The 27,618-nt window shown below is 44.8% G+C and overlaps 1 protein-coding gene across 2 annotated transcripts in view; it reads left to right on the top strand.

Annotated features, from left to right (window-relative positions):
* Positions 1-16,112, top strand: part of SNX19 (sorting nexin 19) — a 45,855-nt gene extending 29,743 nt beyond the window's left edge. The window contains exons 9-11 of one of the 2 annotated variants that reach the window (XM_032426163.1): positions 7,595-7,779; positions 8,992-9,079; positions 10,183-16,112. In XM_032426163.1, the coding sequence (XP_032282054.1) occupies positions 7,595-7,779; positions 8,992-9,079; positions 10,183-10,315 (406 nt within the window). In that variant the 3' untranslated portion in view covers positions 10,316-16,112. The remainder of the gene's footprint in view (positions 1-7,594; positions 7,780-8,991; positions 9,080-10,182) is intronic. The other variant, XM_032426165.1, reaches the window with a different exon arrangement.
* The last annotated feature ends 11,506 nt before the right edge of the window (positions 16,113-27,618 follow it).

The raw sequence follows: 27,618 nt of genomic DNA, 5'->3' as shown, positions 1-27,618 counted from the left end.
TGTCTAACAAATGTATGTCATCCTGGAGGGAAATTTCTAGTGTTAGAGCATTTTTCTTGTTCTTATCCTGGTTAATTTTTTCATCATTAAGTTTGCAAGTAACTCTAACATTAGAGGTATAATTAATACTCTGGATGACAAAAATCAAGATTCAAAAGGTTAGACTAATAGATCAAAACCAATAAGATGGAGTTAATAGAAATATTGTAATTACAATTTAGATTTTTTTTAAAAAATTGCACAAGTACAGAAGGGCAAGACCAGGCCTAACAGAGGAGCATGTGATTTTTTGTTAAAGTACATATGTGGAACTAGAGTCCTAGTTGACTGCAAAACTCAGTATGAGTCAGTGCTTTGAAGTGTGTGCCCAAAAAGGCAACACAGTCTTGACTATATTAATAGAAGTATAGTGTATAGATGAAGGAAGGCACTAATCCTCTGCATTCTTTCATTTTTCGCTGGTCAGGGCACATCTGGAGGTTGTGTTTAGTTCTGGGTACTCCATTTTAAGAGAGAATAAAAAGCAGCACACACCCAGGGGATGGCACCGGGATGCGGAATGGTTCATTTCTCTCCTTCATTCTTAAGGACTTTATTGAGTGTATTCTGTGTGCTCAACTTTGAGGTTGCCAGAATTGAGGATGTGTAGCTTATAAAAGAGACTTAGGGGAGAAATAACAGTTGAATTCAAAAATGCAAAATGTTTATTCAGGAACTCTGCCCATTTTTAATTGGATTATTTAGGGTTTTTTGGTGTTGGGTTGTGTGAGTTCTTTATGTATTTTGGATATTAACCCCTTATTGGATATATTATTTGCAAATACCTTCTCTCGTTCAGTAGGTAGCCTCGTCGTTTTATTGATGATTTCCTTCTCTGTGCAAAAGCTTTTTATTTTAGTGTGTTACTAATAGTTTAATTTGCTTTCATTTCCCATGCCTGAGGAGACATATACAGAAAAATGTTTCTATGGCCAATGTCAAAGAAATGACTGCCTATGTTTTCTTCTAGGGTTTTATAGTTTCAGGTCTCACATTTAGGTCTTTGGTACATTTTGAAAGAGATATGACCTAGTAACTTTAGTACTTCCTGTTAACTCCAGAGGGTAGAAGTAAGAACAATGACTAGAAGTTACAACGAGGCTGATTTTGGTTGCCCGTATTTAAGGAGCATCTCTAATAAATTGCAGTTATCCTTTTCAGGAATTAAGCAACTTCCCCAGAGTCACATTCCTAATTGGTGGCAGAGCTAAGATAAAAGCCCAACTTTCTGGATTCATGGACAAGAACCCTTGGCTCTGCCATGATGTTACTCAGGCGATTTCGACTCTGGGAGGAAGTGAGGTAGGGATCACCTGTTTCCTTCCAGTTATGAAGTTGTATGTTCCCATAAGCCTTTTGCTATGCAGTGCTCCTTTTTGGCTGTCTGTTTTCATGTGTCAGTTGGTGAGATTATTGGAATAGATAACCTCTAAGGTTGAACAGATGATTTCTTTAACTTCCTTCCTCGATTCAGAATGCTTCAATTCTTAATGCATATTAGTTTTGTAGCTGTAACTTGTACGTTACTAATCAAAAACAAAAACTGTGGCTAGATATAGAAGTATGGAACTCAGATTCTTAAAGCATGGTGTTTAGGCAGTATGTAGTCTTCCCTTGAAGCACATGTTTTAAAGATGTGGATCCATGATTTAAAACATGAAAGCAAAAATCAAAGAAGAAATTGTGTAGACTCTATGAGCCGTTTTAGATTTCACAATAGTTATTGGGAAAAAGAAACAGGGGTTTCTTGCCCTTGAAGTTCATTTCCTCCCCATTCTTCTCCCCCACACAGGGCGGGAAAGGATCGTGACCTAGATACATAGTCAGAGGGCAACAATGCTGAACTTTCTCAGACACAGCTGAGTAACCTGGGCCTGGCCAGTTCTAGGACTGAGAAGCCTAGAGCCGAGAGCTGACAAGGAGGAACTGTCTGTAAACATGAGAAGGGGCCATGGCAGGAAGGCAGAGGCCTAGGAAAGGAATCAGAGGGACGAGAAGTGTTACTTTTATCAGGTGTGAAATTGGCAAAAACAGCTTGTTTAATGGGAAATGCCCTGGATCCACATCATCATCCTCAAGATCGCCTCTCTCTCCACCCTATGCGTTGGGGCTACCAATTTAATGAGCAAATACTCGTAGGACTGTGCTAGGACGATGGGTACAGAACACAATGTTCATGGTTTATGCCATTGTAAACATTTTACAGGGTACTTGGGGGTGGGTGGAGGTGGGGAGTGTTTCCAGGAGGCTAAAAATGTAGCTTGGGCTTTTTCCCCCTTTCTTGGAACTCCTAATTCCTTATACTATCTCACTGTTTTTCTAGCTATTTTTAAACTTCAACCCACAGTAAGAAATACGTTTACATCATGACCCACTGTGACCACACAGTACATGCACGCACACACAAATACACATCCGATAGATCCATATAGACATCCATGTATGAAACAGAAGGGTCCCAAAACATGAGATACACTTTCATGTTTTCTCATTTTTTCTACTTAGATGTTGTTAAATGTCACAAACCACAAAGTTGAGCGCATGGCCACCTCTAATGCTGTTCAGCCCACAATTTGAGAAATAGCGTGCTACAGCCACGAGTATTGAAATGACTGGAAATGGCCCGACACATGGCATCCAATACCCTAGGTCTAAGGCAGTGATTCCCAACTGGGGATGATTTTGCCTCTCGGAGGACACACAGCAACGTCTGGAAACGTCTTTGATTGTCACAAAAGAGGTACCTGGGAGTGCTGGAATGCTGCTAAACACTTTACAGTGCGCAGGACAGCCCCCCACAACAAGGAATTAGCAGTCCAAAATGTCAGTAGTGCCAAGGTTGGAAAACCCTACTCTAAGGGTAATAAAATGAGTTGACACTTCTAATCTACTGTAAACCTGTTCAGAATGGTAGGAGCTGTAACCTGATCTTCTTTTACTCTCTCTTTTTCTTTGAACTGTATTTGGTACATTAAAGTGATGTGGAAGTGTAATTGCCCTTGGGTTGCCCACAGACGTAGCCGGGTGGATAAAAAGGGTATGAGGAATAAGTCTGTTGTTTTCTTTCATCTGGACTGCACCAGGCTTTTTTGTTAGAAGATTGTTACTGCTGTTAGGAATATTTTCTGTGTTATGACTTCGCTGTCCTCCCCGTGTCCTCCCCATTAGACCAACTAATTCAGGGCCCCTCCTCACTTAGTCATAGCAGCTCTTAGCAAAGAAGTGAAGGGACAGTGGCTAATTAGATTAGACATGGTCCCTATAAAGCTTTCTCCCCCTACTCATGAGATTTGATTCTGTTGTTTTGATGGGAAATGACCTTCTGCTAACCTTGAGGTGCCATCTTAAGCCCTAGCATTAAACTGTCTCCTTTTTAGCCACTGCTTCATTCCTCTATCTGTAGCTATTTCAGACCAGGTTCTTGTGAACACAGACTAGACATTCCCTCCCAGTGTAGTGGAGAGCCCTAATCTCCACGTCCTCCCTTCTTCCATGTCTGGCATCAAGAGAAGCTCTTGGACATCTCAGTGTCAATCTGTTGTTGCTTTTTTCTCATTTTATTGGCTATTTCTGGGCCCACTAGTAAGGCTGCCATGTGCCCTGACTCATTCAGAGACGGCCTGACAGAACAGACCTGGTTTGGCTTTTTTCCTTCTTCTCCTAATGGAGAAAAAAGGTAGGATGGTAGAAGGAGATAGCTCTGAATCAAGTATCAGAACTGGAATAGTAGTAGAAAATAAAACCAATGCTATTTGTGGCTATTCTCTACCATATTTATTTTAGTGTATTTATCTCATGAGTATTGAATTACATAAACAATAGCATTTGTATTTGGTAAATGAATTCTTATAAATAATTTACAATAAATCAAGGGATATGTGTGTGTGTGTCCACCTTGAAACTTTAGATTTCTGTGAGCACATAATAGTGAGAAGTACCAGCAGATTCCAGAAACTGATGTGGCAAAGCGCCTGTGCTACGTTGGACTTCAGACACATGCATTCCATTCCTTTTGCTTCAAGAGAGCTATAGGGACACAGATTTCTTTTTAACTTTCCCACTTGTAGGTTAAGAATAGAAAGACAACATGTGGAATAGAGAGATGAAGGCAACTAATAAGAAGCTAAGGCGTCAGTCTCTTTTTTAATTTACCAATGTTAATCTCTTCGCCTTCTCTACTCTAACCCAATTTCAGTGAACTGAGCAGGATGAAGGGAGTTAGTAAGGCTAGATAAAGCACTGTGGTGGGATGTGTGGAGCTCCACTCTGGAGAAGGAGGATAGAAGAAGAGGAAGGGAAAATGGGGATGGAAGGGGGAGAAGAGCTCATTGGATGAAGAAATCCCTGCCTTCTTCCTTGTCATCAGTTGTTGGTTCTAAGCTAGGTGTTAGGCAAGGCAAATAATATGGGAGCCCCGAGTCTGGCCATTTACAACTTTAAAAAGGCATTTTGTGGAATAACAAAACATGTCTTGGAAATTGTTCTAAAGCTCACAGATTCTTTCTATTTTGTCTGAGGGGCAGGGCAGTTTGGGTGGTGGAAGTAGTTGGCCCTGGTCGTTTTCTTGGTTTGGGCTGTATCATTTTTTCCTTCCGCTTTGGGATGCTCATCATTTGTGATGAGATAGCATACCTCAGAAGTTCTGTGAGCTAGAACTGCTGCCCTGCCTCTTTTCCACAGGCTGCCTGGGGCTAGGAAATGAAACCTGCCTAACCCCAGATGTCCAGGAGAAAGCCTCTGTGTTCGTGGAGGAGGAAGGGTGGGAGGAACCTGGGCAAGAGGAGAATCCTGAAAAGGGTGAATGTTTAAATCTGCATGGTACCAGCGTGTGTGATTGGCGTCTTTCACCTTTGGGGTATAGAGAAGAGTAAGGGTAACAGAAACCACAGCAGCTCATGGGTAGAAGCCACTTTCTACATTATGTGCCTCTTTTTAGACATGTAGTTTGTTTCATTTCCACCAGTTTTCGCAAGTCTTATATTTTCTTATGTTTCTTATGTTCCTTACATTCCTGGGACCTACTCTTCTAGGGCCTTCTGTTGATCAGTTCTGTGCCTCAGGATTTATAGTGCTTGACAGTTTCTTTATCAGCAGCTGACATTTACTTGGAGGCTTGAGTTCTCTCTGTCAGTTCTGCTTAACTCCCGCAACTTGGCTTAACTCACTGACTCACCCTCATCATCAAAGGGCTTATTTTTACTTTCCCTACTTTGGTTCTTCTTCCCAACATTCCCATTTTAGAGTTTAATAAGCTGTCGTCCTGTAGATTTGTATACATTTATACATTCATATTTTGCCACATGCTAAAATTTGTTTTGCACCCAGCTGGTGTGCTTGAGTCACCAAGTCACAATGGAAGAGTACAAAGAGGACATCCTTGGCGTGATGCAGCACGGGGGCCTGTTCCTATCCCGTGAATTAACAGTAGTTCACAACGGACAGTCTCCTCTCTTGTAAGACGCCCAGAAGGTGACTGAGGTACCCAGATTTACTGGTGACTATTCTGCTCCGATAAGGATTGAGTGGATGCTGAGGTGCCTCTGAAGAGTGGGGTCACAGGCGTCAGTGGCCCCAGAGGACAAGAATCAGGGCACACTGGCTTATGTGCAAATGCGAATGAGAAACTGAGCTAGAACTAATTCCAGCTGAAGGGTTCTGGTGTAAGATTCTCCTGACTTTTTGGAGGAGTTCAAGATTTTGGCTTTCAGGTGTTCGCCCCCTCCCTCCAGTCACTCAGATGAGACCCTGGTACACATCATTCACCTTAGCAGAAGTCACACAAGCATTTATGGCTTGAGATGAAGAACGAGAGTTGGGTCACTTGATCCCCTGCAGAGAATCTGATGAGGGCATTGCATCCACCTCCCTTTGCTGACCCTCTTCTATAAACAGGAACAGAAATTCTTGCTACTGGATCCCTTTCATCAGGCGTCTTAGGCTCGCTGAATGAAAAGCCCTATAAAAAGGAGATGCGGCCCTAACAATAACAAATACGATCGTGATGGCTATTTTGGGCAAGAGCAGCTTTGTGCCGCTCTTGATCTCCATCGGTGTCTGCCATTCCTGCCCTGCCATTACCTTTCAGACTTCCTATTCTTAGAATCATTTGTGAGCCCTCAGCTTGGGGGATTGCAGCCCCCAAGGCTGGAATGCCTAGCTTGAGAGGAATGCAGACTGTCTGGCAGAGTGGAGGTTAAATAAAGTTTGCCTTGGCAGCCCCCTCTGCTCTTGGATGGGCGACAAGTACCTCGGGTATAGGAGCAATGGCATGGGCTGCCATGTGGTGCAGTACCAAACAGAGTAGACATGGTTGATGGTCCGTTCGTTATAGGCAGAGCCCTGCCAGTCTCAGCCCTGCTATGTACTAAGGAGGCCTGGGCAGCCTTGAACCTCAGCTAGTAACCGTATCACTCTGAAAACATGCAGGAACAAATAAAGAATGAAAGTGAAAATGCCTTGCAGGAACTGCAGATTTGGTATGTTTGCCCCCTCAGAGTTATTGCCTCATTTATTGAATGTGAGATAAAGGAGGAAATTTTCATTGTAATAAGAACAATTGCTAGTCAGGGGCGCCTGGGTGGCTCAGTCATTAAGCGTCTGCCTTCGGCTCAGGTCATGATCTCAGGGTCCTGGGATCGAGCCCCGCATCGGGCTCCCTGCTCTGCGGGAGGCCTGCTTCTCCCTCTCCCACTCCCCCCTGCTTGTGTTCCCTCTCTCCGCTGTGTCTCTCTCTGTCAAATAAATAAAATCTTTAAAAAAAAAAAAAAAGAACAATTGCTAGTCAGTCAACAAACATTTCTTGAGCACCAAGGCACTGTGGGAAACTTTTTAAAAGTGTAAGACCTAGAATTCTTGTGATGCTTATAATTTAGCTGGAAAAGTAGAGCGGTAAACATATGAGGAAATAATTTATATTCCAAAGTAAAATATGAGTTCCAAACCTGTGCAATAGAACTAAGTGCCAGAGGAGGTCTGAGGGGAGAAAGAGGAGTGCTTCTGGCTAGAATGATCAAGAAGAATTTTGTGGAGGAGGTGGGGCTCAACAGGTCTTGCAAGAATGGCAGACTTCTACTGGAAAGAAGAGGGCCTTGTCAGTGAGAGGACTTTTATGAGCAAAGGACAGATGAAGGGCACTCTCAGAACAGCTCATGGGGACGTGAAGAGCAGCTGGGTATGGGCAGGGTGGCAAAGCAGAAGGATTTGTGTAAAATCACCAAACCCTTAACTGTGAAGGCTGTGTGTGCACATTGCTGAGAGGACAGTGCTTCCCATCAGAGGATAGTTGGCAAGCTCCAGTCCCGCCCAGAGACAGGGGCCCTTCTAGTGCTCTGTTTTGTGAAACCCCTGATACAACATGGAGCTCCTAGTAGACAGTAAATACCAAATTATAATTATTACTCATCTTCAAATTCTCTGGTCCCAAGTTGTTGAATTGGCTCGATGTCACTTGGGAGAGTTGGCACTCCCTTTGCTTTGCCCTGTTTTGATTGCTCACCTGCCTTGCCACAGTCTTGCCTTCAGATTGATCTGACCTTTCTCCTCTCCTCCACCGCAGGTGGCTAGAGGTGCAGGTGGCTAATCTAACATGTCCACAGCGCTGGGTGCAGTACCTCCGACTTCTTCAGGAGTCCATCTGGCCTGGTGGTATTTTACCGAAGGGTCCACGGCCTGTGAGGACCCAGGAGCAGAAAGTGGCTGCTGAAAAACAGGCCTTGCAGAGCCTGATGGGAATCTTGCCAGGTAATTGGACAATGAGATTGGTTATACTGATAATTATTCCTTTCCCATCCTGCTTTGCCACCACTACCCCATACCCCTCAAAAACCTGTCGACCCACCATTTCTCAGGCTAATAGGTAAATGATCAGAGCTGTGATTCTTTTACCCCTCATTCAAGTGATGCTGAGGGAATGGAAAGGATCACTATGACCACACCATAAATAGTAGGTGAGAATCCTGCAGATACTTGGAGTAATAACAGCTCTGCCTACACCACAGAGGCAGGTCTCAGAACTCTTCCCACCAGATGAAGATTTCAGGTTCTCTGCCAACTCATAGTATTTGGACCAGGGAAGAAAATGATATGTCCCACAGAAGTTCAGCCTTGATAAATTGGGGTCATTGAATAAGGTATATCATCCTTAGCAGTAGATAAAAACAAACTCTGAAGAGGATTTTCTTTTCTTTACTTTCTATACATTTTTAGAAGGTAGGGAAGGCAGTTTGTTACCTGTGGCTGTGCTATAGTAATGAGGGTACAGCAGTGAACTGTTAGCTCTTAGGACAACGTTATATACTCTTTGTTTTCTGTTGTATTTATTTTTTTATTTAAATTTAACTAATTAACATATAGTGTATTATTAGTTTCAAATGTGGAATTCAGTGAGTCATCAGTTGCATAGAACACCCAGTGCTCATTACATCCCGTGCCCTCCTTAATGCCCATCAGACAGTTGCCCCATCCCCCCACCCCCCCAGCAACTCTCAGTTTGTTTCCTGTGATTAAGAGTCTCTTATGGTTTGTCTCACTCTCTAATTTCGTCTTGTTTTGTTTTTCCCTCCCTTCTCCTATGCTCCTCTGTTTAGTTTCTTAAATTCTACATATGAGTGAGATCATATGATAATTGTTTTTTTCTGATTGGCTTATTTCACTTAGCATAATACCCTCTAGTTCCTTATATACTCTTATCAACCCCTGTTCTCCACCCTAAACTGTTACATCAGATGTACCTGCAGTGACAGGTTACAGAATTATTTCTTCAGGTCCATTCTTATTTAAACACTTAAGAAACATTTTTCTTAGCTTTTCCCTGTTTTAGTTTGGCTATGTGGTTCAGAAGTTTGCCAGAAATACCCAATTTGGACAAAGATAGCAGATACCACAAGATAATCTCCTTAGAATCTGAGGCTTCAGTGGTAACACTGAAACCACATGCTTATTTTTCCTCTTCAGATATTGTGGTAGAAATCCTTGGGGTGAACAGATGCCGGCTGAGCTGGAGTCTAGTCTTGGAGTCACTACGGCAACCCCTCATCAACAGGTAGGCTGAAAGGCATGTACGCAGCATCTCCACAGCTGAAGCTGTCTCTGGTCTCAGAGGTGTCCACGGTTCCTAAGTGAGCAGCGCACACTGAGACGAACGGAACTGCAGTCTTTCTCTGCCCTGGGCCCTGACTGCAGAGTGTGATGTCCGGGTCCGCACACACTAAGGAAAACCCACACTGCCTGCTTCTGAGCAGGTTCTCATGCAGCAGTGAGCCGGTGTTGGGCCCGCCACTGTTGGCATGTGGAAGAACTCGATGCAGGCCCCCATGTGAGCTACTGAAAACGTCCTGTCACCCTCCAGGCTTACTCAGTGCGCTTAACACTTCTTTCAACATGTGCTAGCCCCTGTGAACACTGTATACCACTGTGTATACCTGGCCTGTATACCACAGGCTGGATCATGATTTTCAGCTCAACATTCAAGGCCTCACAGCAAAGCTGATTTAGCGTTAGAATCAGGAATTGTCTTTGCTTAATAGGAAGGAGACAAGATAATGAGGTTGAGCTCTGATGAAAGGACTGGAAATAACTGAGTGAACACCGCTAGAATAATCCAGAAGAGGTAGGTATTTCCCTGGCTGGTACCTTGGGATACAGTGCTTCTGAAAAGTATTCAGGACTTGCAGTCCTTTCTCAAACCCTGTCCCGAAGCAGACTGTATCTATTCACCGTCACTACCCAAGGGTGCTGGCTTTTGCTTCACTGCCTGTCACCTGTGGATCTGTGACGATTAATTACGAGAAACAGCCATAGTCAGAAGCTCTGAAAATTCTTAGTAAGTTGATATCACAGGGATTTTTTCCCTCCCTCACAGTTCTTCAGGGCAGTGCTGATGTGCTAAGGTAGCTATATAAATAAATGTAGAATTTCCTAAAATCTAGTCTCAAGTTCTATTTCCACCTTTATTGGGGTCATAACCTTTAGTCACCAAACTTTTATTTCATGGCAGAGCCTTCTTCTGGCTACTGAAATTTAGAGTTCACTAAGGATATCAGTAATGGGCAAGGAGGGGAAGGGAAAATAAATGTCATAAACAGGATCTGGTGTCTGTTGACTAAGCCAGACCCTCCTCTAAGTTGTTTTGTCCATTTGTTTCAGGCACTTGATTTATTGCCTTTGGGACATCATCCTGGAGTTCTTGGATCTCAGTGCCTCCGTTGAGGAGTCTACCGTAACCACCTCTGCCTCAGATACCCCAGGCAACCCCAAGAGAATGGGTGTCTCCCCTTAGCCATAGGTTATTCACCCATTCTTTGAAGGCTGGGAAAGGAGAGTTGCTCTGCCACCCCGTGACCAGTCAGGAACCTGTGCCCTCTGCAGCTGAACTGTAGCTCAGAAGACCTCGGGTCCCAGGGGCACAGTTCTCCCCCAGCTCTACTCCACAGAGCAGGCGACCTAGCAGATGATGGGGGAAATATGTACCAATCATATGCATATCCATTTCCATACTTTTTCTGTGGTGTTTGGATTGTTGCTGGTGGGTAGATCCTGGAAAAGGAATCTGTAAGGTAGAAGAATGAGCCCCTTTTGCCTCTCCTTTGCCCTCCTCCCTAAGATTGTTTGCCAGGAGCCTGGTCCTGTGCATACATGTTCCTAATCCACCAACACACAAGCTGTAGATAGACCAAGTGAAAACTGATAGCCAGATTTCTTGGAGGAGCAGACAATTTTCTAGAGCTCTCTGTTCCCACCAGGAAACTGCAGATTCATTCAGGACCACTCTTGAAAGCCAGACCCCCCATGTTCTGTCTAGTTTCCCAACAATTCCAGAAGAAGGAAGGAAAACATTTCTCAAGGGACTTTTTGCTGATTGACTATTTTCCAACACACCAGCCCTATGGAGGATGTCACTGAAGGCTGCTTCCCTGGGTGGCTACACTTTTTCTGTGCAGAAGACTTCAAAGCAGATTGCCAAAGCTTCTTGGTAGATCCACCCCCACTCTCCACACCCTTTCCTGAAAGAGAGTTGCATCACAGATTTTATTTATTTGCTTTCCTCCTAACCCCTCTCCAAGAGCAGTTGAGTTTTGGTCTTTATGACCTTCCCTCTGTCTCCCTTCAGCAGAATCACATGGCAGATTGCTTATTCAGCCCAGTGCTTCCAAAGGGAATGGAGACGCTTGCTCCGTGGCTGGAAATGCCCAAAGAGTAGGAAACCCAGGGGGCTGTGGGGCTTCTCTCTTCACAAGTCTCCAGCAGGGGACTTTTAAACTGAACCGATAATATTAGCAAACCTGCAGGGAACTGATGACCCACAAAAAGCTTTTTACTTCCTGTTCTTTAAGGATCTAATTAGTCTTTAAGAACACTTGAAGATGAAGGCGAAGGTGCTATATCAGGCTGTAGTGTCTTAGAAGAATAGAACAATTAGGAGAACTTGCTAGTAGGAAAGGAGGCAGACAATGTTGACAAGGGAAGTGCTATACATTAAATGCATGTGAGTAGCTGACAGAAAAGGTTTAAGGAGGTCATGGGAGACCCTTGCCTTGTGCCCCTCATCCCGTTAGCTTTGCACCTGCCTATTAGTGCCCTTCTGTCACTGAATTATGGATCCTCCCATTTGGAGGGGGATCTTGGACTTAGACTGGACTTAGACTGAATGGGATGGGTCTAGAATGGGCATCAGGTTCTCAGACTCTGAAGTAGATGATGTGCATACAAAGTGGTTTATGGGAGAAAGTTGTGCAGTCTTACACTTTTTTTACTCCTCTGGAGGCTTTTACCCATAAAATGTGTTATGCTATGATTGGAAGGCTTTAGGTAGGCTATTACTGCCTAAGGACAAGATGAATGAGATCATGTCTCATGGTACCTTCTAGCCTTAAAATATGATTTTTACAGCAACTTTATGGCTTCAGAGCTTCTCCCACCCCGGACATTCACAGGCAGAAGGAGCGCAGCATTTCTAGCTTTAGTAAGTATTTGCAGGAGTGTGGGACTGCAGGGAGTCCAGCCTCACTTACTGAAGCCGATCCTTCACCTTTTTCAGCTCGGGCCAGGTTGCTCTTCAGGATAGATGCAGTAGCCAGCTCATTTCCACTACCCTTCTCTCCTGATACTTTACCCTCATATGTACTTAGCCACCTACATTGCTTTGAATCTCTGCTGTTAGGGCTCAGATATCACACAGAGCCAGTACGTAAACTGACGCACCATAAAATCCCTGTGGCTATAAATTCTGAGCAATTTTTTGACACTTCCAACCCAAAGAAAACTTCCTTATATTTCATGTTGCGTAAGAGATGCCACCTCTGTGGTCTGTGCCCCAAAACATAAGCTGTCCTCGGGCCCTCCTTCTGTCTAGAAGGGAAATCATGGATATCGCCAAGGAAATAGTCAAGTTTGGGTAGCAGGCACAGACAACAAGGGAGATCAGCACTTGGGAGAGAGCCACAGGTATTAAGAAAAGATGCTCCCAGCTGAGAAGTGATAAAAGGCAATGAAGAATCGGGCCTGCACTAACCCAGAACGTTCGTGATTTTTCTTTGGCCCTACCCAGCACATTCATTTCCAGTTGCTACTCTTTTCTTTGTTTATAGCGCCCAACAACAGTTGTTAGGTCCTAGGTGGAGTAAAAATATGTGTATATGGTTTTATGAGTCAGGATGCTTTGGACTGAAGGAAAACTCGAAGGGAATTTTGTTTTCTTCCAAAAATGAGTACCTGAGTAGGTAAGCCCCAGGGGCGGATGGATTCAGCAACTCTGACCTCATAAAGGGCCTAGATTCTTCCCATCTTTCCCCTCTGCTGTTGTAAACATGCTTGTGTAAACATGCTTGTCCGGTTCTCAGACTGCCTACCTGGTTGCTGCAGTTCGGAGCATCACATTCATATGTCACAATATGAAAGAACAGAGTCATCTCTTCCATGTTTTCTTTTAAAGAATGGGGAAACCTTTTTCCAGAAACCCTTCAAGAATGCTCTTCTCATGACTCATTGGCCAGAACTGTGCATCCCTAAGCCAGTCTATTGAAAATGGCATTACCTGGTTGGCTTGCACTGGTATTTACCCCCTTCCCCCACAGAGAGGAGGTCACGCTCCAGGAAAGTTAGATACCTAAAAAAATCATTAGATGTTAGCAAGGAAGAAGCAGAGGATGGGTGTTAGTAGACAATGTCTGTTATATCATCTGTACAACATCAGGAGATCCCCCATGGTACTCTAAAAATACCTGGAATCGGCTAAGAACATTTGCTGAAGGCACCACATGAAGCGCTTCACCTGGAGTAACTCATTTAACCCATACACAGCCCTGTAAGGTAGGTTCTATTATCTATCCCCATTTCATAGATGAGGAACACAAGGCACAGAGAGATTGTGAGTTGCCCACAGTCACTTGCAAAGAAATGGCAGAGCCTGGATACAAATCTTGCCAGTCTACCCTCAAGCCTACATGCATAATAACCATTATACTAGTCTGTGTTTCCTCTTAGAATAAGATCAGGTTCTCATTTTTAAGGAGCTCACGATCTAGTGCAGAAGTTCGCAGACTTTTTTGGTAAAGGGGCAGAGAATAAATATCCCAGGCTTGGCCATATGGTGGTCTCTTTTGCAACTCAGCTCTTCCATTGTAGCATGAAAGCAGTCATAGACAATACATAGAGCAATGACTGTGGCTGTGTTCCAACAAAACTGTGTTTGCAGAAACAGGCAGCTGACCAGATTTAGCCCATGAGTTGTTTGCAGGCCTCTTTCTAAGGAGTTAGAACAGTGCTTCTCAAACTTCAGTGTACATGTGATTTACCTGGGACCGTGGTAAAGCGTATGCTGCATTTCTAACAAGCTCCCAGATGTATGCCAATGAGAATACAGATCTTCAACCACACCTTGAGTATCAAGGGGTTAAAACATAGACAACTCTCAAGTGTGATTAATACACTATTAAATATATAGGAAGGGCACTTCATTGAGAGTAGAGGGCCATGGAAAGCCTGAGGTGATAATATGTGAATTGACTCCTGGAAGATTCATGAGAATTAACCAGTAAAAACATGGGGAGGGTGTCCAGAGAAACAATGAACAATGTGTGCAAAGACAGAGTCGCCACAGAAAGACAAATACTGTATGATTCCACATATCTGAAGTACCTAGCATGGTCAACCTCACAGAAACAGTAGAAATGCGGTTGTTGGGAATTAGGGGAATGGGGAGCATGTAATGGGTACCGAGTTTCAATATTGCCAAATGAAAACAGATTCCTGTTTTATCAACCATGTAAGTAGACATGACACTCCAGAGCTGTACACTGAAAATAGTTAAGATGGTGAATTGTAGATTCTGTTTATTGTACTACAATCAAGACATGGAAAATGAATAAAAGCTGTGGAGAGCTGCAAGGCACAGGCTGCAGGGAAGGAGAGGCAAGGGCCGGGAGAGGGGCCTGCCTGGGGCGGTGTGCTCAGGAAGCTGGCACTGTTCCTCCTCTCCGCAGTGGGGAATTGTTGAGGAACCTTCCTGAAGAGTATTTTTCATTAAAGTTAACAGTGCCTGCTTATGGGAAACATGGGAGTTCGATTGCACATGTAAACAGCCCTTGGATTTGACGCCTGTCTCAGTCACTTTCTGATCCCCCCCACCTTAATTTCTTCAAGTCTGTTCCCATTATTTCTTAAATATGAGATGGCTTCAGCGTCTATAGAGTATAATGAGCTGGAAGCAGTAACAGCCTGATTGAAACCCTAGCTCTGCCACTTAATCATCTGTGAGGAAGTGGTCAGGTAACTTAGCTTCATTGGGACTTAACATTTCTCTCTTAGAAAAAGGGACAAATATATTACGACCATTTTGAGAAGTGAATTGTAAGAGCAAGCTTTATAAAATAGCAAGTGCCATGCTATAAAAATGTCCATGGCAGCATTGTCCTGCTGTTCTGGAGATGCCTTGCTTCAGGAACCATGCAGCTGAGCTGTCCTCTGGCGAGCCCCGGTTGCCCGGCCCTCTCAGAACCTGCTGTTTGTCTTGGTCTTCCTTTGCACTGGAGCAATACGTGTTCTCCCAGAAGGAGGAAAGGAAGGTTGCCAACCCTGCTGGATACAGATGGGAATGCGAACCAACCAGGGGAGGAAAGGAAACCATGATGCTTTTGTAGCCCAAGGCCCGACTGGGCGAGCTCTTCCCTAACTTGGCATCTCCGTTTCCTTTCCACCGAGCGCGCCAGAACTCACTGGGCAGTAGCTGCCTGCACTGGTTCTGTGGGCAGGAGAGTGAAACCGCTGCAGGGTGCACTTCCGCTCACAAGCCTCCATCACCCCTCTGTGGCGTAAGGCGCGAGAGCGGCTGCTTCGCACAGAACCATTTCTCAGAAAAGAGCCAGTGAGGGGAGACTACCGAATCTTACTTCCGTGTCCTGACTCGCCCGGTATTTCTTACACAAGGACGTCCCTGGCTCGTTTTAAAAAGAAAGACAAAACCCCAGAAGAATGTGTCAAGCAAATGAAAATCATCAGAGCCCGTTGCCTGCTGTGACCCAACAGCAACAGGGTTTGAAGCCAAGGCAGCACTGAAGTGGTGGAGGAAATGTGGGCACCACAGCCTCCTGGGCAGATACGCTCTGCTATTCTCAGACTTGCTGAGCCTTCTTGCCGCCTCCCTACACCTCTCACCTGTCTCTGGTCTGAAAGTACATTTGAACTCTGCTTTCCTGGAAGCGCAAACAAGCATGTGACAGAATCCCAAGAACTCCTGTCTCTGATGTCTCTTCCACATGACAAAAGCTGGTTTCTCTCCACATCTTGACTCTTCAAACCTCACCTACAAGTGCTTCAGTAGAAGTCACTACCACCCTGTTGCTGAGATGTGGAAGTTTGGGAGGGAAAAAAAAAAAAATGAAAGGGGAAAAAATAATAGTATCAAAATCCAAACTTAGAAAACATTTCTTGAAGTGAATTATCTACTCCTTTCAACTCAAAATAGGCCACTTTGTCCCCAGAGTTTTGTTTAGTAAATGCAAGCTAATTTTAATATTAGGGTGTTGTAATGATTAAGAAGTTAAGTCTGTATCCTATATCTAAATCCATACTTTGGCTCCTCCCCCCCCCCCCCCCCCCCCGCGCCGGTCACTGTTGCAGCCTGTTACAAGCAGTGGAGAGCTGGCTATAATTACTTTCAGACACTTGGCATTAATCAATGAGGGAAAAGGCCAAGTTAGATAAACCGAAAGTCTGTGATTGCAGAGAAAGGCTCTAGTATGTCTGCAGAAGCCGAGACTTCGCTGTTCTGGGTTGAACTGGATTTAGTGACCTTCAAGCTCAGGTCATCGGCCCTTCGCCTGTGCTCCTTAGAGAATCATCCTGCCCCAGTAGCAATGGAAAGATTAACAAAGATTTAGCAAAATATCTGCATTTCGTATCTTGCCTTTAGGGAGGATTGACCTTACTAAGAAAAAAAAAAAGCTCTTTTGGAGTTTACATTCTTTACCTGTACTAACATGGAATCCAAATTCAAAGAATGGCAAGCCAGTTCCTTTCCAGTTTTGTGTCCTTGTGTCAGAAGTTTGCCTGTAAATGCAAATAATTCAAGAATGCTGAGGGCACCTTTCACTAAGCCTTCATGTGTCTCGGGGAGAGTCACGTAGGCTTGGTGGGCAGTAGGACTTTTGCTGGGAGACAGAATGTGTTATGGAGATGGTTTTACAGGAGGTTGGATGAGATGGTTTCCCTGAAATCTAGGGGCCTGCGTCCTGCTCTTTCCTACTTCTTTCCTTTGACCCATGTTCTTCCAGCTGTGCACACGTGGGCACCCTCTGTCAGGGCCAGTTCAAGTTTCACCATCTCCATGGAGCTTTATCTGACCGTGCCAGCCAAAATTCTCTCTCCTTCCTCTGTGTGAGTTTACACTGCCTGTCAATGTGATCAAAATCCATGTGCATTTTATGGGGTCCTCAGTAAGAGATTCCAATTCTTCAAGGGCAAGGAACATACAATCTGTTTTATTCCCATTATAACCCTATTCCTCAACCTTCCCATAGACACACCTAATGCATAATGCATAGTAGGTACAAATAAATGCTAAAGTTCATTTAGTTAAAGGAGATTATGCTTATTAACTTTTAGAAGGTAAAATATGTTAATAAATTCAATGAATTTACTGGGGGCAGAAGATGTGTGAGAGGGACAAGGGGAAAGCACATTTTCGCTTTTCTGACCTTATGTCTGTTCAGCAGCAAATATCAAATGAAAGAAGTTGGTTTTTATATTTCCTGTGCCAAAATCCACACCATTTTATAACAGTACTGTTTGCAGTCTAAGTATGTGGGCCGTGAGGTGCTAAAACTAAGCTTTTTAAAGAAAATTAGTCCCGCTTTGAAGATTTTTTTTTTTTTTTAATCCTCCAGTCACAAAAATACACAACATACCCTGTCTACTTTCTAGTCCTCACCTTTACCTACTGGATCAGAAAACAAAACAAAAATCTTTGGGAAATTTTATCAACTCTTTCCTGCCCCAGACACAAATGTAAGAAAGCAATTACCATGAAGAGAAAGGCTTGCTTGCTATCCAAATTCTTTAAAATTATCTTGGAAATCCTTTGGTCCCAGATTTAAGATTCTTTATTTCAGACCTTCTCTAATAGCTTATCTAAGCCATGTCCAAGATCCCACAAGCAAAACTCTTCAAACACAAAGGAATAACCTTGAAGAAAAGAAAGGATAGCAGAAATTCCCCCTCGCTCTTAAAGGTGTTTGCTGTCTTCCCTACATTTCCTACAACTCTTTGCCCAAACACAACAGATCAAAACTAGGCAGCTGCCATAAGAATGAAAACTAATGAACACATCTGGATTCGCTACAGGTCAACGTGTTGGCCCCGGGGGGATAAAATCACCTATTTTGGAGCCCCAGAACGAGCCCCCGGGCCATGATTTGAAAGAGGGCTACAGCAGGTAAAGGAGCACAGGCGGAAGTTCAGTCTGAGAATTAAACCAATGATGCATTTCATGAAAAGAAGGAAACTCTAGACAATATAGTGCTTGGGTCATATATTATCTTAGAGTAGGTCTGCTGTGAAGGATCCCATCTGCTGTGGAATGAAGTCCATTCTGGTGCCAGTGAACATTTGCACAACACATGATGTGGAATAGTCTCTGGAGCCAAGATTGGTTCTGTATCCACCCCAGGGCAGGTTGGTCAGTCTCCAGTGTAAACCTCCTTGGGATTAACCACTTATTCCAGTGTTGTGCACTGGCTAATTAATACCAGACCTGTTCCAGAAAGCTTTGTACATCCTGCATATGGATGAAGATCCAAAAAGTTTTTTTGGTGATCTGTTTGGATGGGATAGAGAAAGCTGAAGCAGAAGTCATCCCCGTGTACAGGTGGGTTACCTTGCAGATGGGGGCTTGTGGGGGGCAAATGACATTTACCAGGCAGAAGCTTGCCTGGACAGGTAAGAGGGGAGAAGAGGGTGCATGTGTGGATGCAGAAGTAACATCTGTGGCCTTAAGGCTTGAAGAGCAGGGCAATGCAACTTTTAGCAGTCTGAAGAGGATTGAGGCAAGAGCTTGTGTTTCAGCGAGGTTTTGGATATGGAAGAATGCCCACTGTTGGGGTGGAATGACCTGAATTCTTTACAAGATTAGGGTTTCTGTGGATTTTTCCCAAGTGATAGAAATTTTTCTCTTCTAGTCTCGCTGATAGCAGGCAGTGTTGGACCAATAGTTTGCCTAAACCAATTCCTTCTTTTTCTTTTTTTTCCCCAATTCCTCAATTCCTTCTCTATTATTTCTGAAACCCCACCTTTTTAAAAAATTTATTTAAGAGAAAGAGAGCATGAGTGGAGGGGAGGGGCAGAGGGAAAGGGAGAAGCAGACTCCCCACTGAGCAGGGGCTTGATCCCCGGACCCTGGATTGATGACCTGAGCCAAAGGCAGACGGTTAACCGACTGAGCCACCCAGGTGCCCCTCTGAAACCCTTTCCTTAAACACTAAGTAAATAAGAAAAAAAAAAAAACTTTTCAAAAAACTGCATATTTCTGGGTTGTTCTCTTTTTTTTTTTTTTTTAAAGATTTTATTTATTTATTTGAGAGAGAGAATGAGATAGAGAGAGCATGAGAGGGTCAGAGGGAGAAGCAGACTCCCTACCAAGCAGGGAGCCTGATGTGGGACTCGATCCCGGGACTCCAGGATCATGACCTGAGCCAAAGGCAGTCGCTTAACCAACTGAGCCACCCAGGCGCCCTGGGTTGTTCTCTTTTTTGTGTGTGCAGCACCAATACTGCTTTTCTTCATCCTTAAATTTTTCTCCTGTATCAGTTTACGAATGTTCATGGGTTGGCTTGGCTTCCCCACTAGTCTAATTGTCTTTTTGATAAATTAATATGGACAGTAACTTAAGGTTACATGTAAATCTTAAACATGATATTTCTTGTACTTGACTCACATTTGATATTCTATGAGGAAGACTGCCCTTACTGTCCCCTCCTGTGAAATCGGAATAATCACCAATCCTAAGATTAAACATTTTGATAAATTCTTTCCATGTCCCAAGCTATTCACACAATGTTATAGACTAAATGTTGCGTCTGTCTAAAATTCGTATGTTGAAGCCCTAGCCCCCCGTGTGATGGTATGTAGGAGGTGGGGCCTTTGGGAGCTACTGAGATTTAGGTGAGGTCATGAGGGCAGTGCTCCCATGATGGGATTAGTGCCCTTATATGAAGAAGAAAAGACAACAGTACTTCCTCTTTCCTCATGCATGTAAAGAACAGGTCACGTGAGCACATAGTGAGAAGATGACCACCTGCAAGCCAACAGCAGAGGCTGTAGAAGGAAACCCACCTGCCGGCACCTTTATCTTGGACATCCAACCTCCAGAACTGTGAATAAGAGTTGCTGTTTAAACCACCAGTCTGTGGTATTTTGTTACAGCAGCCGGAACTAAGACACACGACTAGAAAGTTTAGCCACGTAAATCTCTTCCCCTGATTTTAAGTCCAGATTCTGAGATTCAGAGAATTTAGTGACTTTCTGAGCCTTCCATGGCAAACCTGTTGCAAAAACAGTTCAAGCACTAAAAAATATAAAACTGCCCCTAGAGATACTGCTAAAGCTTTCCTCTCCCTCAAATTACCTCTCTGAGTTTACCCTCCTAGAGAAACTTTCTGAAAACTGGTGACAAAATACTGAATAATTAATGCTCAAATGGGAAGGATGATGGGTAAAAGCAAAAAATGGTTGCTAATTGCATGTTTGTAGTTCTATATGCCTTTTACCTACCCACACTGATAAACAATATATAATAAAGAAGTTCCTTTTTAAAAAATAAAATGTAATTAAAAGTTTATCTTAAATTGGCTGGACTTAACACAGCTTGCTTGAAACATACCAGCTGTCTTCATTGAGAAGCACTTAGGGTGGTCAAGTGTCCATCCTAACCTGGCCTTCCATGATGTCTGCCTATCTTCCTTACTGGGCTGTAAATCCCTGGAAGCCAGATTGTCTTGTTTACTGCAGTCTCTCCAGCATTAAGCATTACACCATGGCACCTCACTATTTTCTCCTTATGCTGTCATCTCGCAAATTCTCAGAAAGCTTGTCTAGTCCCTCTCTCCTCTCCACATAGGCCTGTGACAGACTTTGCTTGGACACAGTTGCTTGATCCATAAATGAACTTCCAGCCTTCTTGTGTCAATGAGTAACATTTTTCTTTCCTTCTGGTAGTCTTGGAATCCTCATCGACATCTGGCAATTTTCTTTCCATCTTCCTACACACACAATAGAGCCCACACCCCTCAAAACCCCCTTGACTAGCCAGATGACGAGAACACCAAGTTCCATGGAAGCAAAGGTGGAGCCCTGGCCTTGTGTCTGCCCCACCCTCCCCTCTGCTGTGAGTATACCGACTTCTCAGTTTGATACCGGAGGAGGGTATCTGGTGAGAATTTCATAGCAGCAGCAGGCTTCATCTGAACCTTGGGGTGCGCCTATGGTCCTGTTGCCATGGTAACCAGCCACCACCTAACTCTAATGCCCTTTGAGACTGTCTGATCTGAGGTGGTAATGTCCCCAAAAGCAGACCCCGGCCTGGCAGCTCTTAACTCTGACCCCTCTCATAAGCACATAGCCAGCTGGAACTTCTCATTTGCTGGGGTGAAGGGGCCTCTTTATTACCACCGGAAGAATCAGATGAATTCTGGGCTCAAAAAACGGTGTTGCTTTTTTTTTACCCTAAGAGACATATTCTCCAATCCCCAACCTAGCTTCTGTGACACGGTTTTCTCCCTTTCTTATTACATTCTGTGTTCAAAATGCTGAGCTAAAGTGGGAGGGAGCAATAGCACAAAAGGATCTGAGTTACCTTCCTGTCAGGAGGGGAAGTCTCTGCCCCCAGTGTGGGAAACAAGAAGACGGTGGGGGGAGCAGAAAGTCAGTCTCCTGGGATGTGTTGTTGTAATTGATTGTTTCCACTCATAGGAACACACAGCACCATAAATGGGAGCAGATTTCAATCTTTAAAGGGCAGCATTCCTTCCCACAGGAACACAGGTGATTAATAGTATCCATGAGACCCATATGGATGGTGCCTACTTAACTCTTTAGGCATGTAAAGGCAGAGAAGGAAACATTTCAAATATGAGCTTGAAAAAATGACCACTTCATTCTTTGGAATTGTCACATGATACAGATCTTGAACAAATTCCCATTCACTCCAAACCCAGGCAGAAGGGAAGCAACAAGCAGGAGGAACATATTTGCCTGGGCGTTGGAAGAACTGGCTTCTAGTCATGGGTCATAGTGATCCTGGGCAAATCTCTGCTTGCCTGGACTGAGGCTTCTTTCCGCCATACAGAGAGGTTGGCCTGAATAATAGGTAAGACCCTGTCCAGCTCTGCAACATCAGAGCTGCGTCTTCCAATTCTCGGCCAGTTTCTGGAACAGTGATAATGCTCTCTAAATGTGTGTCATGGAAATGAATGTATTATTATATTTCATCTTGACTTTTATCTCAATAGAGATTTTCTTCCGCCTCATTTGGGTCTCGATTTCAGGAAGGAAAAGGGAAGCATAATGAAGGAAGGAAGGAAAGAAGCTTTGAGATATTCTTTCTGAGAGGAATGTCTTGTCTCTCTCTGGGCTCCTAGTATATGAAGTTCCTATCCTACATTTTTCCTCTTTAAGCCTGCCAAACTCAAACTGATTAAGCATACCATCCAGATTTAAGGAATAAACTACATCCCCAAATTTTCATGGAGTCCAAAGACCTATTCATCTCCAAACAGCCTTTCTTAGGATGATGGTGGTATTGATAATCAAAGCACACACTTTTATTTTTCATTTTCCAAATTATTTTCCATGAACCATCTCATTTTATCTACTATTTCTCTAAGGAATGTAATACCTTACACATATATAGGACTTTCTATATTACAAAGTATATCATATGCAATATCCTATTTAGATTTTGACACTTTTTAAGTTAATTTGGGAAGTTATTCTCGTCCTCATTTTACTGAAGAGGAAACTGAAATACAGAGAGTTTTTCTCTTCCCAAGATCACTTGCCCATTTTCTCAAGAGGCAAAAGAACCAGGATTAAGAAATTGGCTCTGCTAATAGCCTCCTAGCTCTCCCACTGATTAGTTCTGTGTCCTTGGGTAAATTATTTAAAATCTCTGTGCCTTAGTTTCCTCATCCATTAAACTGGAACAATAATGGCACTTTCCTCACAGAGACTAGGTAGGGGAAGGGGCTAAATGAGTTAATATGTTTAGGATCCTTAGAAAAACGTCTAGCACACATCACATAATTGTCATTATCATTGGCAAAGCCTAGACTAGAACCTGGATCCTCCAACTTCTAGCTCCATGATGTTTCTGCTGCCTTACACCAATATTATCCTTACCATACAGATGAGAACCTACAGCCTACAACGTTTAAGCACAAAGCTCATCCAAAGCCTTTCTTGAACAGAGAAGTCTAGAACTTACATCTTCTGGACTCCATTTAGTCCTTCCACCATTAAACCAGGTTGTCCTCCACTGCTCTTAAGTGTTTAAAAGTTTATAAACCAAGCATTCTCATGAAATACTACTGACAGCCTGAAGGTAGACTCTCCCACTCTTCTGGGGAAACGATCTTCTACCTTCAGTCTTAAGAGAGCAAAGGTTTTCAGATGGCTCATTGCAATGGGTGCATGCTTACCGCCACCTCCAGGCCTTTTCTTAATGCTGTCTGTCCACAGGGATAGCCTCTGTTCTTTTCCTTCCAACTGCAAGTATCTTTAGTGCCAGACGATTCAATATTTGACCGTTTATGGCTCTCTGAGTACAAGTCTTGTTTTGTTTGGTTTTTTTTGCACTTTCATTATGTACTCCTTGAGAGTACTGACTATGTTGTGTGTAGGTGTGTATTCTCCACTGCACATGGTGAAATGCTCAGTCAATAGCAGGTATATAAATAGTCCTTGATTCATGAGTTGATTAATTGCTTGATGAGCCGATAGTGCACTCTCCCAGGGGTTGACAATTGTCCTTACCTCTTAGTTGCAAGTTCAGGATGATCAAAGAACTTGCCTAGATAGCATTTAACACCACAGTGACTGAACAAGGTAGAAGTTTCAGGAGTTGTCTGTGGGGGGAAGAGCAGGGGCTGGGGAGGGGAGAGAGGTCCCCCTGCTCTCACCTGGCCTGGCTGCCACAAAGCCTCAGAACCGTGCCACTGTCTGAGTGCACAGCGTGTGCATGGAAGACTCAGACCTGAACCAGACCTGCCCTCCCGTCCACAATCCCTACCCCTCGTAGCATACCCGGACCAGACGTGACCTTGCTCTACAGTTAAAAACAAGTGAAAAGTCATCTGCCAGGGTCACTTGGCACCAAAGTCCTGTGACAGAAGGGGCTCCACTTAAAGGGCAGCACAAATCCAGGGCATTAAAATAACCTGAATGGTGTCGTTTTCTGATCAAATGCCTTTCCCTGTCGGGTTCGTGATTTTTGAGCCTGAGAATGTCCCCTCAAGGCTCAGGTTTCTCTGCTGTCACACTGGTCTCAGACCTGGAATGTGAGCACTGGCCGTGGAGGTCTGAGGTAGCTATGTCACAATCCCAAAATGGAGAGACATTATCTCATAAGCGGTGGCAGTAGGCAAGCACCAGGGTGCTGCTGGCGGCCGCAGTCGGCATCTGGCCCCGCGAGTACTTGTCTCCCGCGGCCGCCGTTGGACAGACGGTCTGAGGCCCCAGATGCCAGTCTGTGCCCTAGTAAATTGGGGTCCCGCAAAGCTTCCTACCCAGGAGTAGACGCAGGGAAACAGAAGCTGAGATACAGCCAGACTTGTCTGTGTAACGGGTCATGTTGGTTTGCAGGAGGGTGTTCCCGTGTGCACCTGGAGGGCCTGGTCAGAACACAGAGAGCGGCCATCCACGTGAAGGACAGGGTGCTCGAGGCAGGGCGAGGCTGCCATCCTTCCTTCCCTGGGCCCCTGAGGGCAGGATTGCTTACCACAGGGCAGGTGGGGCCCGGTGGCCTATGAGGTAACCAGCCCTTTCAGCACTTGGAGAGGATGAGGCCCCCAGGGGAATCCATCAGCTCCGTCCTAGTGTGATAGAGGCCATCAGAGTCCTAACCACTTTGATCATGAACTATCTTTGGGTTGAAGAGAAGCACCTTCCTACCCAGCCTTAGAGAGGGGGGTCCTCTCCTCCTTGGTAGCCTGTTCACCCACTTATTTCCTATGGCTCTGCTCTGAGACACTTCTGTTACAACCAAGCTGTTTCCCAAACAGGCCCTGCCGGCTCCTGGCTCCTCCCAGCGCTCAGTCCTTCTGGGACTGAAGAGCCTTCCCGTCCTTAGTCTGCCCTTTCTTCCGGGCCCACACTTGATTCGTTCCTCCTGCCGAGCCAGGCGTCTGAGCGCTGGGCCTCCAGGCCCTGGGGCTCCTTCAGAATCAGTGTCTGCTCCTTTCATGTGACCCGTGGCACACACCTGCTTCCCGCTCCTTCGCAGCGCACACGCGGGGTAGAGCGCGCTGGTGTGTGTGGGGGCGGGGGGGTCCTTCGGCGCAGACGCTGCCTTCTATCCTCCGCAGCTCCCGGTGCCCAGCGGCGTGCGCTCAGCGCTGCCTCCGCATGCCCTCGCTCCCCGGTGCCTTCCCGCCACACTTCGCACCAACACCTAAGCTAGAAGCCAGGTATACCGCCTCATTTCCTAACTCCCCAGTTTCTTCACCTTCCTCCCACACACCAGGCATGCTTCCTCCTGCCTTTGCACTTGCCCTTCCCCCTGCCTGGTGTGGCTTTTCCCGGACCCCCACCTGGCCACCTCCCTCCCTCCGTTGTCTCTGCCCAAAGGCCACCTTCTCAGAGAGGACTCTCCTGACCACCTTTCGGAAGAACAGCATTCCTTGTCCCATAAGCCCTATCCGGCTTTACTACTTCTTCTTTCTTTCTTCTCCTTTCTTCTTTCTTCGTCTCCGCCTCCGTCTCCTTCTCCTTCTCCTTCTCCTTCTCCTTCTCCTTCTCCTTCTCCTCCTCCTCCTCCTCCTTCTCCTTCTCCTCCTTCTCCTCTTCCTCTTCCCTTCCTCTTCCTCTTCCCTTCCTCTTCCTCTTCTTATTACTGAGTGACATTATGTTATTATATTACACTATATTACATCACACTACGTCTTTTTTAATGTTTGATTGTGTGGGACCACCATCAGAATGCAAGTTCTTTGAAGGCCAAGACCTGGCTTTTTCACAGCTTGTCCTTGGTACCTACCAGCTGTGTCAGGAATGTTGTAGGTTCTCAATACTTGTTAACGAAATCGATGGGGAAATGAATGAGCAAACCAACATTTCTCTGTTAAATAAGGACCTTTCTGGGCAATGATGTGACATGTGGTCTGCCATGGGGTAATACCAGGCTTCCTTTCAAAAAACCAAAGAGCATTAGAACTATAAAAGGTCCTTGAAAGGAGGTCAACTCTCAACTGTACAGAGTAGGAAACTGAGTCCCAGAGAGGGAAAAATGAATGGGATAAGCATTTGAAGAGTTAATATCTCTGACTTCTAATAGTAACTCTTCCTAGGACGTGGCCTGATGCGACAATTCATCTGAACAAATTCGAAGTTACCAATTTTCTACTGGTTTTGCATTTGAATAATTTTTATTAGAATCAAAAACAGACAAGAGAACAAGGCCAGTCGCATAAGATTTCACCTCTTCATGTTTCCAAGCGTTTTCAGAGGCATTACTGAAAAGGAAGCATCTACACCGATTTAGTCCAGCGTCCCTTCAGTAGCCCAGACTGGCACAAATATTGAAGCATTGTTTCTTTATTCTTCCCAACCTTTGTGTGTCAGGCAGGACCCTGCAGGACCATCTCCTTTTGGAATAAAGAGGAAATCTAGGCATAGGCTCATGGCTAAGCTGCAGCTGGGGCTCCAGGTCTTCATCTGGCCTTCTCCGTAGGCACCTGTGTAATCCTGACTGCAGGTCATTGAAAATGACCTGGAACCATTCAGCACCATTAATGAGTGATTCAGCTGACTGTGGGCCTCAGTATTCATCAGACAACGGCCATTCTCGGTTTTCCCTTTTTTTTTTTTTTTTTTTTTGCCTAATTCCCCAGAGGGTTCTAAGAAAATCCCACCCAAAGTCTTTTCTCCCAGGTGGCCCTCAAGGGTGGTTGCCCCCTTGCTCTTCTTGTAAGATTATGTTTGACAGCAATGAAAACCAACAGTTCAACAGCAATGATTTCTTGGCAGGACAGATTGGCATGAGACTTGTCCCAAAACAAAATAAGCCTTTCAAGGAAGTGTATTTCAAGTTGGACTCACGTTCCCAAGACACTGAGATTCTTATATGGCTGACACAGGAGCCGAGGCTGAGCCCCAGCCAGGGCCGTCAGTGATTGTCAATAACACGACAGAGCAGAGAGGAGACTCAGGGGCTGAGTATGTTCCTGGACAGTTCAAACAGGGGTAACTGGAAATGCCACGGAACTTGTTCTGGGGAAAGGCTTTTTTCTACTGCAGGTTGATTTTCTTAAAAGGCCTTGTTAGTGACTTCAGTCCTGGAGGAGGGTGTGCGGGTCAGAGTAACATCTCCTTTCCTTTCCTTCCACTTCTTCTCACTACCCATTCCTTCCCACCATTTCCACAATTCTTTCCATGCCACCTACCACCATTTTACTGCTCTAAGTGCCACTTAGAGGAGCTCTCTGGACATTATGCCACTCGTGAGTGTGCCATGTCACCTGCGTGTGGCATCTTATAGGCCTCTGATCATCTGCATCCTAAGTTGTTATAAAGCCTTGCTCTCTAGGCTTGGTTGCAGTGCACAGGCTCACAGAATGACTCAAACATCAGTGGTGGTAATGTCCCCAGGAGCATCATTTTTAGCTATGGCCTGAGGATAACAAAGTTGCTTTTGCGCTGCATCCTCTGAAATCCCACAAGAGGGCGCCCAAGACCTCCCAAGTCAGGTTACGACAAGTGGCATTGAAGCCAGGAGGTGGCGCTGTTGCCTTACCATCAAGAAGGGAGCGGCTCCAGATTAGGCGGGCTGTGAGCATACTAGTTGGGGGACACACAGCACCTCTGCGGGCCGCAGGTGAT

The sequence above is a fragment of the Phoca vitulina genome, unplaced genomic scaffold (assembly GCF_004348235.1).
Source record: "Phoca vitulina isolate PV1807 unplaced genomic scaffold, GSC_HSeal_1.0 scaffold34, whole genome shotgun sequence".
In the NCBI taxonomy this organism is placed as follows: Eukaryota; Metazoa; Chordata; class Mammalia; order Carnivora; family Phocidae; genus Phoca; species Phoca vitulina.
Note: the sequence above shows the minus strand (reverse complement) of the source record. Positions and strands in the feature narration are given on the sequence as shown.